The following is a 15,535-nucleotide window of genomic DNA, read 5'->3' on the forward strand; positions in this document are numbered from 1 at the left end:
CACACCTAGTCTCTCAGTGTCCCCATGTATCTCAGTGGCCCCATGTCTCTCCCAGTGTCCCCTAGTGTCTCGGTGTCCCCATGTGTCACAGTGTCCCATAGTGTCCTAGTGCAATGGAGACACTGGAAGACATGGGGACACAGACTCTAAGGGACACTGGGAGACATGGGGATACAAACACTAGGGGACACTAGGTGACATGGGGACACAGACAATAGGGGACACTGAGAGACACTGGGTGACTTTGAGACCTGGGAGACATCCTAGACTCCTAGTGTCCCCATGTCACCCAGCCAATGTCCCTAGTATATCAGTGTCCCCATGTCTCCCAGGTGTCTCTTAGTGTCCGTAGTGTGCCAGTGTCCCTAGTGTCTCAGTGTTTCCTAATCTCCCAGTGTCAGTGTCCCCAGTGCCTCAGTGTCACCTAGTATAAAAGAAAAAAATCTCAGGCACTCACTGTGATAGATTTAAGCAGGTCTTTTGGACACTGCAATGTTTAAAGTCTCCAGTGTCCCCTATGTATCACAGTGTCTCAGTGCCCCATGTCTCTCAGTGTCCGTAGTGTCTCAGTGTCCCCTAGTCTCCCAGTGTCCCCATGTCTGACAGTGCCAGTAAGTGTCTCAGTGTCCCTCAGTATAAAAGAAAAAAAGATGTCTGGCACTCACTGTGATACATTTAAGCAGGTTTATTGGACACCGTTTTTACCTGTACCCAGGTCTTTATCAAGTCTCCAGTGTCCCCTTTATATCACAGTGTCTATGTGCCCCATGTCTCCCAGTGTGCCCTCATGTCTCAAAGTCACCCAGTGTCCCCATGTTTCTCAGTGTCCCCAGGTCTCCCAGTCTCTCTCAATGTCCCCTAGTGACATGGGGACACTGGGAGACATGGAGATACAGACACTAAGGGACTGGGAGACATGGGGACACAAACATGCCCCCTTTTTGGGGATGTTCGCCCCTTTTGGCAGTTACGGTTATGTGACTTGCGTCAATGGCCCACCCTTTTACCCCGTCCATAGACTTTCTGCTTTACTGGACACTGCTGTTAGGGGGTATGGATTTACTTGAAAGATGAAAGCATAAGATTAGCATAGGGTATGTGTTTTCTCATAGCTGCATCCTATGAGTTTCCCTCCAGCACCATCTCCATCAGATACATGACGCTTGGGAGGTAGGACTGTTTTTTTGGTCGAGAAGATTTTGTAATTAGGCCCATCATAATTGTCAGCATCAGGCCCACTGGGCTCTTAATCTGGCCATGCCTAGTAGGCACACCATGAAAGAGGAATCTGCGATCCCTCTTAGTAGAATCAATATGTAATCCACAGGCTGCACAGGGTAGGTGCTATATAGTTATATTTGTGGGTGCATACAGGATACAAACAAAAAATAAATGTACGGTTTGGTCTATCCTTGCATCATGAACATTAATAAAATAAACATTTGTCTGGATTTTGCAAACTGAATGGCCCTGTACACAACCTGATACGATGGGGGACGCTTAAAATGAGCCATACTAGCTCTTGAAAGGAATGAGCAGTTCTATGCCTGTCTCAGTGCACAACACTGTCACCCAGGCAAATAAATATACTGTCTAAATGCAAGTTCAAGTGAAGAAAACTTAGTTCAATGGCATGAACATGCAGTGCCTTCTCACAATGTACACGTACTTGGAAGGCTTAAGGAATAAGAACTTCCACATATCATTTTCATAGAATGAGAGGATTTAACAAGTCATGTTTTTTTGTTTGTTTTTTAGAATTTGTATTTTATTGAAATATCATGGGTAAAACATAACTTTGCCATTTTATGTATGTGTAACATGAGTAAAGCACAACTGTTTCAATATATATATGCAATGGTGGATGGTTTTGAACATCTAAACACCACCTTCTTGGGCCATTTAGAGAGGGACAGTGCTGTAACACTTTGCTTTGGCTAATAGTCACATATAGTCCTCTTCAAGAGCCTATTCGGTTGTCTAGTTTTTGCCTGGCTTCATTGTGTACTGGTCTCTGGGTTTATGGGCTGGTTGGGACACTGCTTGGGAGCGGTGATGTGGAAGGTGGTCCGTGGCTCAACGCCAGGAGCAAGCCCCTTCTGATGGTCTGGCCAGTCTCTGAATCTTGCTGGGGCCTGTCTTTTTTCCGCCTGCTTGATGCTGCCTGGAGGTTGTCTCTGTCCGAGGCTGAGGATGCACATCAAGGAGTTTGTACAGCTCCTCAGGGTCGTCTACTGAGGTCAGTGTGTAAGCCCTATCGCCAGCTGTCATCTTCAGGGATCACTCCACACCCCTTCGGTATTTCATTGAGCGGTCTCGTAGTTTCCTTGCCACAGGTGCCAATTTGTGTTTTTCTACCAGCACTGGGAACGGACTGTCGCTATATACTGCCACTGTACTACCTTCATAGGTTATGTTCCCCCGCGTTCTGGAGAATGTCATGATCGCATTCCTGACTACCACATTGTGTGTTACCGCTATTACGTCCCTGGTGGTGCCCTCTGGTGCCGCTGGGGATTTTCTGACTCTGAACACCGAGGTGATCAGTGGTGGGGTGGACCCTCCCTTGATTCCCAGTGAGTCTATAAGAGTCTGTGTAAATTGCAGCAATTTCTCTGTGCCTATTGCTTCTGGGATCCCCCTTAGACATATATTTCTGCACATGTGTCGCATTTCTAGCGTTGTCACTTTGCGGTGCAACTGCTGCACTTGTTAGGCCAGGCCTTCCATCTGTGTCCTGGTCTCCTGCACCTGGCTGTTCCTGGCAGCCTCTTTCGCCTCAATAGCCCGGACCTTGTTGTGGACCACCTCCACCTCTGCCTGGATCGCCTGTAGTTCCTCTCTCCATACCTTTCTGAGGTCCAGCAGGAGCTTCTTTATGTTCCCTTTTGTGGCAGGGGCTGAGTCCTCATCTGACTCGAGTTAGTCGGACTCCCTGCCCGACTGTAGCTTGGAGGGTTCATCCTCTTCATGGGAGTCATCCGACTCTCCTGTTCTTTACTCGCCTCCGGCGCCATCTTGGTTTGCGGCCGCGGCACGGCCCTTTCAAAGGAGAGCCTTATATCTTGAAGGCGAGGTGTCTCCGGGCGCTGATCTTTTCTATTTTTCCGCCCCATTGTGTCTGCTGGTGGGGGGTGAAGTTTGGGAACTGCTAGGTCTCTGTGTTTTCGGCCAAATCTATCTTATTTGGCCGAAAACTCTCTCAGTCGGCCACCCCCCCCAAACAAGTCAGTTTTAAGGGACAAGATCCTATAATGCCATATTTCATAACACAATAAACTGTAGTAGTTTGGTGTTTGGAAAGTCCTTCAAGTGTTTTTATGACCAATGACATAAGACGGTTATGAAATTACAGCATTTATTTAACCTGTCATACAAAGTTAGCCAAAAATCAGAGTAGGGTTTGAGGAGTCAATAACTTTTTTTTTTTATTAATGAACCAATTTCAATGATATTACATACACTGAATGCTTAACGTATGGAGATTTGTTTGACTAGGTACGGAAGATTACATCTTTTAACCCTTTAGTGGCCAGACCGTTTTTCAATTTTCTTACCGTTAAGGACCAGGGCTCTTTTTACATTTCTGCGGTGTTTGTGTTTAGCTGTAATTTTCCTCTTACTCATTTACTGTACCCACACATATTATATACTGTTTTTTCTCGCCATTAAATGTTCTTTGTAACAATACCATTATTTTCATCATATCATATAATTTACTATAAAAAAAATCAAATATGATGAAATTCTTTAAAAACAAAACACACTTTTTATAACTTTGACCCCCAAAATCTGTTTCTACAGATTTACAAGCGCCAAAAAAAAAAAAAAAAACATGCTAAATAGCTTCTAAATTTTGTCCTGAGTTTATACATGCCCGATATTAACATGTTCTTAGCTTTTTTAAGGAAAATTATAGGGCTATAAGTACAAGTAGCACTTTGCTATTTCCAAACCATTTTATTTAAAAATTAACGCACAACACTGATATCTGTCAGGAATCCCTAAATAACCCTTCACATATATATATATATTTTTAAATAAGACAACCCTGTGGTATGAAACTTGGGGTATATTGAGTCTTATCATGCAACTATTTTACCACCAATCTATGCCAAATTAAAAAAATAAATAAAATTGGTGATTTTTTTGATACACATAGCAATTTAAGAATACAGGTACAGAGAACTTTAATGGTTACTGCCAAAGAACATGTACAGCTGTGTTGGGTTCTCTGGGGACTAAAATACCTTTATTTCAGGGTGCGCGTTCTAGTTTTCCAACTTGGAATTTTTTCAGCTGGTCATCATGCACCCATGTCCTATTTGGGACATTTTTTAAGCCGGACAATATAATTTACCCCATTCAAACCATATATTTTTGAAAAGTAGACACCCAAGGGCATTTCAAATGGTGGTATTTTAACACTTTCCATGCACTAATTCTACCACTAATCTTTGTCAACCGTTTGAGTAGTCATTTTTTTGTGTTATTTTTCACACACATTGTACTTCAGGCATGGATTCTCAGCTCCTGTTATGTATTACTGCCAAAGAATACCCCAATATGTGTTCAGTAGTAACTCCTGAGTACAGTGATACCCCCCATGTACAGGTGTGTCAGGTTCTCTGGGGGCTAAAAGACCTTATTTGGAGGGTGCGCGTTCCAGTTTTCCAACTTGGAATTTTCACAGCTGGTCATCATGCACCCACGTCCTATATGGGACATTTTTTGAAGCTGGGGACACTGTAATTTACCCCCATCAAACCATATATTTTTGAAAAATAGACACCCTAGGTTATTTCAAATGGTGGTAGTTTAACACTTACCATGCAATAATTCTACCACCAGCCTTTGTCAAAGTTTGGATAGTCATTTGTTTGTGTTATTTTTCTCTCACATTGTACTTTAGGCATGGATTCTCAGTTCCTGTTATGTGTTACTGACAAAGAACAGCCCAATATGTGTTTAACAACATCTCCCGAGTACAACAGTGCCCCCAATGTACAGATTTTCTGGGTTTTTACAAACTTACAGGGGTCAAATGTAGGGTTATACCCTTTTCCATGTTTGCACATTGAAATTTGCCAGATTGGTTTGCTGGGCCTATGTTACCTTTGAGACCGTATAGCAGCCCAGGAATGCAAATTAACCCCATGGCATACCATTTGTAAAAGTAGACAACCCACGGTATTCAAAATTAGGTATGTCCAGTCTTTTGTAGTAGCCACTTAGCCACAAACGCTTGCCAAAGTTAGCGTTCATATATATATATTTTTTTTAACACAAAAACTGCACTTTTACTGGTGATTTCATTGTCGTGATAAGTTTTACTGTTTTGAACACTCATATTTGTGTTCAGCAAAATCTCCAGAGTATAACAATACCTGCCATGTACAGGTTTTATGGTGTTTTGGAAAGTTACAGCGTCAATATAGGGCTTGCCCGATTCAGTTTGCCAGATTGGTTTGCTGGGTCTGTGTTGCCTTTTGAGACCATATGTTGGTCCAGGAATGTGAAATAACCCCATCATGGCATACCATTTTCAAATGTAGATAACCCAGGGTATTCCAATTGGGGTACTTCCAGTCTTTTGTAGTAGCCACTTAGTCACAAACGCTGGCCAAAGTTAGGGTTTCTATTTGTTTTTTATAAATGTTTTTTTTCTTTTCAGTTTATATATTAAATACGCGTGTCAGTTCAGGCAGTCCCCCTGCTGGCAGCACTGTGGATACCTATTGCGGCCATGTGACCGCTCTTTTAGAGTGGTCATAAGGCCCGTGGGGGTCCTAAATTGCAGAAGGGGGACTGCCTGGGCTGAGCCCAGACAGTCCCCCTCAAAAGAAGACAGATCACCGGTGGGGGAATGGCGCCGATCGGTAAATACAGGGGAGGGAGATGGAGGGAAAGGGTTAAAAAAAAATACATTTAAATAATTATTTTTTTAAACTTTTTTTTTTTTATGTTTACAGAGTGCCTCGACCTTTGATGGCTTCCAATGCTGTGCCTCACTGCCGGGCTCAATGTGAAGCAACCCAGAAGTGATCACCCGGTGTTCTCCGGCGGCACGGCAGTGAGGTGGGGTATTACAGCGATGGCTTTCAATTGCATTGTTCATAACATTAGTTAATGTTTGAGGCTCTAGTGCTTACATTTCTGCCTGATAAGTTCTGCAAGGTCCCACCACACCAAGGGGTGCATTTGGTAGTGTGCAATAGGCACTGATTAAATATCTGCGGATTTTCTATACCCCAGAAATGACAGTTTTGCTTATTGACAAAGACATTTAAATGAAAATGAGCTTCATCCAACATGATGAGTTGATGAATACAATCATCATATATTTATCTCTGACTAATTTGTTCCTTTCTGAAATTATCTGCAATGGATTTACCAAGACTCCGTTATAATAAGTATCTTCAAAAAAAAAAAATAACTGCTTACAACTTATTTACCTGCCAAATCTTACTCTACATTTTGGCCCACCCTGTAACTTTAAAAAGTTAAACAATCTGCAGCCGAGTTTATTACATTCCCCGTGTCACTACATGAAAATCTTTCAATTTTAATAATTCACTTCCATCTACCGTATCTTACCATACTTTGGAACCTGCATACTTACAGCACTGTAAAGAGCCACACCTATCACAGCACACTAGATCTCCCAAGGTTATGCAATAAACGAATCAAGATGTCAAGCTCCCATTAAAGCTTGGAGCAAAGTTCTACTGCATTCTGCAATAGAGCAAGTACAATTATTGCAGGGTAAGGTACAGAGTATATGGCTTCCCTTATCCAGCAATAGAATTTGACCAGTAAGAATTTATAGTCTATTTTATTAGACACATACAGGTCATGAATGAAATGGCTGGTGGATCATGTGCAATAAATTTTACAGGAAAATTAGGAATCATGCAGAGGTGGCTGTTATTTATTGTATGGAATGAATGAATATTGGAACAGGCTTAGAAAATCATTACACTATACTTTGTGTGTTGCAACTTTTGATTACTTTATAAAGCCATTTACAACTCTCGTACAATGTAATAAAATAAGCCCAGAAATATAAATAAAAATATCTGTTTTGAATACTAGTGCAAAACCATCTAGTGACCGGTCTCAATTCAGAATGCAACATCCAGACATTGTTCACACTATTTAACAAGGTCCAGATTTCAACCAGGGATTGTGTCAACAGGATTTTAAAAATCCAAACAAACAAAAAAAAGAGTTAACCATGTTTCAGCTGGCCAGTGTTTGTTAGCCAGCCCGCTGAAAAACTGGCCAAAAAATAAATAAAATAAGCCTATGGAGGTTAATGTGACACCCATATGAATGCAAGGGAGGTCTTTAAACTACTTTATGCCCCACTTGTCATGCCACAGGTGTGGGTGTAGCTACAAATAGTGAGCAGCCAGAACTAATGCCTGGGAATCAATGGCTCTCATGAGGATGGGGCCTGCACATTAACAGTGGAACTTAGTCCCCATACCCTACTTGCAGACATTGGGTGGGGGGCATAAATTTAAATAATGGGGGGTGGACATATTAATGTCTGCCTCCCCTGTAACCTTCATGGTCTTTTAAATATAAAAAACACAAAACACTGGTTAGGTGAGGGCTGCTAATTAAAATAAAACAGGGGGGGCAACTATATATATATATATATATATACCCCCCCCCCCCGTACCTATTTGCCTTAATGGCAATACTCTCTAGGACTTGAGTACTCCTTGGCAGCACATTTACATAAATTGTACCACTCCCATTAGCAAAATGTTTGTAATTAATATAGTTGCATTTATTTCAAAATTAAACGTTTTTCTTTGCCCCATATCCCCCCTTTTCTCTGCCCTAGGCTCCCCCTGCTACTCCTCTGCCCCAGACACACAAACTGGCACACAAACAAACACTGACACACAGAGATACAAATACACACACACCTGCAGATACACAGATGCAAACACCGACATACATGCAGATACACGCTGACATACATACAGATACAAACACTGACACACATTCAGATACACAGACTGACAGAAAGATACAAACACTGACACATATGCAGATACAGTGAAACACAGATACATACACTGACACATATGCAGATACACAGATACCCACACTGACACACATGCAGATACACAGACACACAGATACCCACACTGACACACAGATACATACTCTGGCACGCATAGACACAGATACCCACACTGACATACAGATACAGACACTGACACATATGCAGATACAGACATTGTATGTGTGTCAGAGTATGTATCTATGTGTCTTTATCTGCATGTGTGTGTCATTATGTGTATCTATGTGTGACAGTTTATGTATCTAGGTGTCTGTGTCAGGGTGTGTATCTGTAAATGTGTCAGGGTATGTATCTGTAAATGTGTCAGGGTATGTATCTGTAAATGTGTCAGGGTATGTATCTGTAAATGTGTCAGGGTATGTATCTGTAAATGTGTCAGGGTATGTATCTGTGTGTCAGATACATTGACAAACAGATACACACTGACACACATGAAGATGCACAGCGATACATACACTGACACACATGCAGATACACACACTGGCACAGACACTGTGCTGTGTGTGAGGGGTGTTATGTGTGTGAGGGTTGCTCTTTGTGTGTGTGTATTTGAGGGGTGCTGTGTGTGTGTGTGTGTGTGAGAGGTGCTGTTTGTGAGGGGTGCGGTGTGAGAGGGGTGCTCTGTGTGCTGTATGTGTGAGAGGGGTATTGTATGTGTGTGTGGGGAGCCTATACATTGGGGAGGGGGGGGGGGGGGGGGGGGAGGAAGGGAATAGGAGCAATTGAAATATGTTTATTACTGTTAAAAAGTTTTTTTTTTTTTAAATGTATAGATTAGGTTTTTGACCAATCTCCCCACCTTTTCCTCTGGGACATTGCCCTGGTGTTCCAGTGGAGATGAGCATCATTCCTCTGGCTGCAGGCAGAGTTCAGTCCTTCCGTGAGATCCTCGGAGCGTTGCCGTGGTAACGCTCCAAATTGACAAACTCACGGGAGGACCTTTCCGCCTCTTCCTTACCTCCCTCTCCCCCGCAGGCTGCCGTGGGCCGGTGAAGGAGATCTTTGATCTCCCCACTGGCCCATGAAGGCACACAGCAGGGCCGGTGTTAGTACAGCGCTGGTTCTGCATGGGCCGGCAGGGAAGATCCTGTGATCTCCCCTGTCGGCCCATGGCCATTGTGGCAAACCGGGTTCCCAACCCGTGTGGCCGCCATTACAGAAATTATTTTGCGTATCCCCTGAATTGTACCCCTGGAGGTACGCTTACCACTGGTTGGGAACCCCTGCTCTAGGACACTAGTGATATACACTGGAGAAAGTAGTAGCAGGGTTGCCAAAAACTGCAGGGGATTATATATAAAAATAATTTTATATTCTTAAAACTTCAGATTGCTTAATATCTTCCAATATGCAAGAAGAGGAGCAGATAAATGGACAGTGTAAAAACCACTGACATGTTAAGTGAATAACCTTGATCTCATTGTTATAATGCCACCTGTCAAGTGCGGGATTGTCACGTATTCATCCGCTTTTAAAAATGTGGTTAATGGCATTTACTGTCCACACAGGAAAAGTTGTGCTGAGCAGCAACCAAATCCACAGAAGGGTTAATGCTGAGCAGCAATTATGCAAATGAGAACCTGGTGACTGTCTTTGGGGTCAAAGGCTGGTTACAGCCCATCAGATCTAGAGGAGGGGTATTTAGGCCCAGTTCTCATTCTGCTCAGTGCCCTGTCGTGGTTTCCCTTGTGATTGTCCAAGAGCGCGTTATTGATTCTGGTTATTTGACTTTGGCATTGTTTTTTACTTCCCTGTTTTCTGGCATCCCTGACCATAAGCGTGCGCACGGGGTGTGCCGGGTGTGCCTGGGCACACCCTATAATCCCCGCGGCACGCCTATGTATTGAGACCGGCAGGGGAGATCACAGGATCCCCCCTGTCGGTCCATGCAGAGCCGGCGCTATCCGAGCGCCGGCTCTGCTCTCAGCCTCTCTCCCCACCGGCCCACAGGCAGTGAGGGAGGCAGGAGAGGACCGGCGGAGCTATTGCCAGCAGCTCTGCCGGGTTCCTCTCGCGAGATCTGAGCGTTGCTGCGGCAACGCTCAGATCTCGCATGAGTGAACTCTAGCCCTGCAGGGCTAGAGTTCACTCTCCACTGGACCACCAGGGATGGACGGCAGCAGCAGGATCCCCCCTCCCAGGCATAAGGTAAGAAGGGAGGGGGGATAACTGATCTGCCCCCACCTCCTCTGGACCACCAGGTAAGACTGCAAGGAAGGATCCCCCTCCCTACATAAAGTAAGAAGGGAGGGGGGATATTAAGTAAAGTACCGGCACCTACACCCCCCACAATCACCCACACACAGCACCCAGACACATACACAGCACCCACACACATACACAGCACCCACAGACATACAGCACCCTCACAAACACACACAGCACACTACCAGTACCCTCACACGCAAACAGCACCCTCACAAGTGCACACACACACACACAAACAGCACCCTCACAAGCACGCACACACAAACACCCTCACCCACATAGTACACTACCAGCACCCTCACATACACATCACACTAACAGCACCCTCACACAGCAGTGTGTGTGTGTGTGTGGATATATGTGCTCCATTGTGCTGGGCAAGCCAAGTGGTCAAACAGGAAGTTAGTCTTTATTCTGTTGATTGGGTTAGAGTACACGTAGGTGGAACTGATTATAGGAGGAGCTATATGTCTATATAAGGGACCCACACTGTACGATCAGGACTCAGATTTTAGCTGTTTTTGGTGACATTAGTCCCTCTGAGTCCCGGTCGGTGAATCGAATAAAGATCTCTTCCTTCCTGAAGAAACCTGCGTCCATCTCTCTGTGCTTGGCTTCCGTCAGTTTCTCCGGTATCATGAACAGTCCAGAAAAATGGGCAAGCAAAAAGATCTGAGTGACTGTGACAAGGGCCAAATTGTGATGGATAGGTGACGAGGTCAAAGCATTTTCAAAATAGCAAGTCTTGTTAATTATGCATTGATTAGTACCTACCAAAAGTGGTGCAAGGAAGCACAACCGGTGTCAGGGTCATGGTCACCCAAAGCTCATTGATGCAGGGAGTGAAGGCTAACCAATCTGGTGCGATCACACATAGGAGCTACTGTAGCTTAGATTGCGGAAAAACTTGCTGGCCATGACAGAAATGTCTCAGAACACACAGTTTGCAACATATTGGGCCACGTAGCCACAGTAGAGTGCCTATGAGGATCCCTGTCACCAGTGAAAGGGTGATCTGAACATCAAAACTGTAACATGGAGCAATGGTAGAAGGATGCCTGGTCTGATGAATCATAATGTCTTTAAAATCAGATGGGTGGCCGGGTGCATGTGCATCATTTACCTGAGACACAACACTTGCTATTTAAGGACATCTAGAAAAGCACAGACGCAAGTGATCTGCCTTTAAAATTAACACTTATTTGGGGTAACCGTTTGTTGCTTCAAAGAGAAATCTGACATTTTAGGGTCAAGAAGGCATTAGTCAGTTGTAAAATTTAATTATCACTTTATTCATCCATGTAAAACTGTCACAATGGGGGAATGTGAGCATGGACAGACCCTTATACGTCTTGTACATGTGCAGCACTTCCTCAGAGGCCTGGTCATTATTATTTATAAAGCACCAACAAAATCTGCAGCGCTGTACAATGAGTACAATATGAGTTGGACACAGGAACACATGGGGATGAGGTCCCTGTCCAAGCAAGCTTACAATCTAGAGTAAGTTATAGTGACAAAAGGTATGGATTTTATTTTGGGTGACACAGTCACAGGACAGAAAGCTATAACCAGTTAAATTGATATGCTTTCCTGAAGAAGTTTTTAATGATTTTTTTGAAGGAATGAAAAGCATGAGCATATATCGCCTGTTGTATATCAAAGAATAAAGTGATTTTGTATTATCCTACAAATGACTGATGTGTTCTTGCCCTATTTGGATTCTGGAAGAATTCAGTCTTCAGAATATTTGCATACGGACACATTATAAATACATTTTACCACTTGGTTTTGGGAACATATCCCAGGAATACTTAAGTGTGAAGGATTGGATTTCTTGTATTACTATAATAAAGACAAATGCCATCATATACAAAAGACAATTTATTAAAAAGAATACAAATTTGCTTTGTCGTAACATGACATTATAGAACTGATTTTTGGTGACAATACTGTAGATAAAGGCACTTTTGTAAATACTGGATTTGTTTCAGAATATCTACAGAATATCAAAATAAAAGAAAAAAAAAAAAAAATGAAGTATGATAGAGTAAGGAAAACAAAACATGTTTTAATAGCATGCCCCTATTCCAAACAGAAAACATTTAAGATATTGTTTTCAGAATTTACTTTGATCCTTTCAGTAATAGATTTAACCATTGCATTTCACACTTAAAGTAAATAACCCTGAGGTCACCTGCTGTCTCAATATAACAGGATATTTATTCTCTCCCCGTTTTTCTCTTAAAAAGGACACAAAAAAAAGAAAAAACACAAACTGTGAAAGGATCAGAAAAAAAAGGGCTGTTTACATATAATATATGAAACATTTACAAGTGAACTGAGTGGCCTTGCTTCACATAGCATTAAGACACAAAAACAAGAGTGATACAGTTAGTGTTAGGTTACATATGCTGCAACAGAACCACTAAATGCAAATCATTGGCAGAAGATAGAAGTAATAGTACTTACACATATTGAATTAAGGGTCAAAGTGTCTTATGAACTGCTTAAATAATGTTCACAATCTCAGCAAGCAATATGTAGTTAAGGTCACACAGACGGATTTGAACTTGTAACTCAAGCTTTTCAAACTGTGATTGCAGGAATATTTTTTAAAACCATCCCTTGCATCACAATTCCAATAATTATTAATAGTATAAAATAAGCAAATGGATATTTCTTTTTTTTTTTACATGCAAATAATCTACAGCGCACACCTCAACACATTTTTCTTAAAATCTTCCAATATATTATCTCAAATATGATCAGGTAATTATGACGGTTTCCAAAACATTATCTCAAATATGTATTTACAAATGTGGCAACTCCCCCCCCCCCCCCCCTTTCCAAAACAAAAAGCCATCATTCCCAATGTAATGGAAAAAAATAAAGTTAAATATACATACATAATGTCAAATACTTTCCCATTACAAAAGTAGAAAATGTTGTCATTTCAGTGCATGATGCACAGCAGTTTAAATAGTGGTCATGTGCTGATAATTTCAGGTATATGAATCCACTATTTCAACTTAGTCAAATTTATTTTGTGCCTTTGCCTCATGCACCTTTCACAAACCTGTTGTACTGTTTTGTAAACATGCTTTGACTTTACATTGAAAAGAAGCACCAAGCTGGTATTAAACACTATAAAGAAATATTTTGCATGTAGAAATAAAAACAGTTCCAGTAAATGACTGAAATAACCAGACAACTGTCTAAAAGGTTTGAATATTTTGTCTACTGGAGAGAAAAATATAATGCATCCTGTAACCTTGTCAGAATATCTATAATATTGTCAAAGAAAACAATGTAGTGGTCTGACGATTAACATCCAGGGATTGTTACTAAATAAGCAAGTGAGGAGAACCAACAAGGAATAACTCAGTTTAAGCCTTAACATTCAATAATGGCTACTTTGGCCTAAAATTTCAAATTCTCTTGTCAACTACCCAAACCTTCTAGTTTACAGCATAAACCAGATAATATATTTTTCCTGTAACAATTGGAGAGATCATGACCAAAATTGGCAGATGGGTTGTATAGACATAACCAAGTGGGGGAAGTGGGAGGAAGAGTCATGACCGAAATAGGCAGTTGAGGTGGACGGTCATGCTGAAAATGGTCGCTTAAATCTGACCAGAGGTTATTAATGGTAAAAAAGAAGACTGACACACGTATCTAACCTATATAGCATGTTGTCATACATATACATAATATCTGTGAGCATACATAAAAAAAGCAGTAAAAAAAAAAAAAAATGATACTTCAGCACCATGTTGCATATAAATAAAAAAATGCCTAAAGATAACTTCAATACAAAAAAAACAAAACCTTATTTTGCATGTAAATTGACTGTAGAAGAAAAAAATGGTCTTCCTTTTGGCAAAAAATATAGAGTTTACTCAATGAAATGCAGTAAATCCACATATCTACAGGCACACTACACAGGAGAGGAAATAATGAAGGAAAAGTCGGATTACTAGGTGCACGACTTTGGTTGAAACAAAAACACCATATATATTGCACTCCTCTGTATTTAAACAAACAAAAATATATGTAATGGTGTGATACATTAAATAAAAATATTCAACATATGGCTCATCCTTGCATAATTAAAACACAGATTTGTCAGGTATGTTGTGCATATCCATAATCTTTAGGGAGATTAACTCTTGTTTTAAAAACAAAACAGTGTACACTTTTAGACCTTGGACATTCATTATGTTTTGGACTTTTCGATGCCAAGATATCCAAGGCTTACTCTTCTTGGCAGCAGCATCAACTTTTTGCTAGATGGGGCCCAAATGTATTGGCAATTTGTCACGTTTTTTTTTTTTTTTTTGTCCAACCAAACTCTTCATGTTATGGCTTGATATTCATTTGCAACACACCTGTGACTCCGTCTCCTACATATGCAACACATTTGCACAATATCAAAAAGGTTGCCGAATTGGAGAATATGTACTTTGAGGATGTAAATCATTCTCCATGTCACTGTCATCCCCAAACAGTTCTTCCTCTAAGAAAGATCCCCCCAAGCCATATTCATGCTCATGAATGGATACTTCATTGGGTGTCAAGTGAGATGAACCTTCCACAAAGTCCGCAAATCTGAAAGTAAACCATACAAGATTAATTACAAAGTCTGCATGTACTATAAAGTTAAATACAGTGCACTCCATTCCAAACTAGCTCAACCAATAAAGGTCAAAATAGGGACAAGGTCAGACATTCAAGGTTGAATTCTTACGGTGTGATGGTGCCAGAAGACTCTGGTCACTATAACTGCCACTGCGTGTTGTAGTGGTTTTGTTTCTTAGAGTGCCCTAGAATAGGACCATCCAAAATTGTGATATACATTCACTGTGGAAGGCTAATGCAATGTAGGATCATATTTTGTCCTTAAACCACCATAATCTAAACTAAGCCACAAGCGAATTTAGAAGGGAGGGTGCTTTTTAAAGTAATATCAGTTGGTTTAAACAGCATCATTATGTACGTATATTCAGGGCAGAGAGCAGCTGATATTCATTACTATAAATCAAATATATTATTATATACATATATTTGTTTGTCACCTAATATTTTAAAACATTGGCTGACTACATTAAATTTTGTAACAAATCAGTAAAAAAAAAAAAAAAAAAAAAAGGGATGAGTTAAAGGACATAGCTTGTGTTAGTGGTTCTGCTGCCAAGAGTGTCCTGGTGCCATGCTCAG

The 15,535-nt window shown here is 41.4% G+C and overlaps 1 protein-coding gene across 1 annotated transcript in view; it reads right to left on the reverse strand.

The window, feature by feature from the left end:
- Positions 1-14,270: 14,270 nt before the first annotated feature.
- NEMP1 (nuclear envelope integral membrane protein 1) overlaps positions 14,271-15,535 on the reverse strand; it is a 59,870-nt gene continuing 58,605 nt past the window's right edge. The window contains exon 9 of the mRNA XM_063444767.1: positions 14,271-14,926. Coding sequence (XP_063300837.1) covers positions 14,749-14,926 — 178 coding nt within the window. The 3' untranslated portion in view covers positions 14,271-14,748. The remainder of the gene's footprint in view (positions 14,927-15,535) is intronic.

Source organism: Pelobates fuscus, chromosome 1 (assembly GCF_036172605.1).
Source record: "Pelobates fuscus isolate aPelFus1 chromosome 1, aPelFus1.pri, whole genome shotgun sequence".
Taxonomy (NCBI): domain Eukaryota; kingdom Metazoa; phylum Chordata; class Amphibia; order Anura; family Pelobatidae; genus Pelobates; species Pelobates fuscus.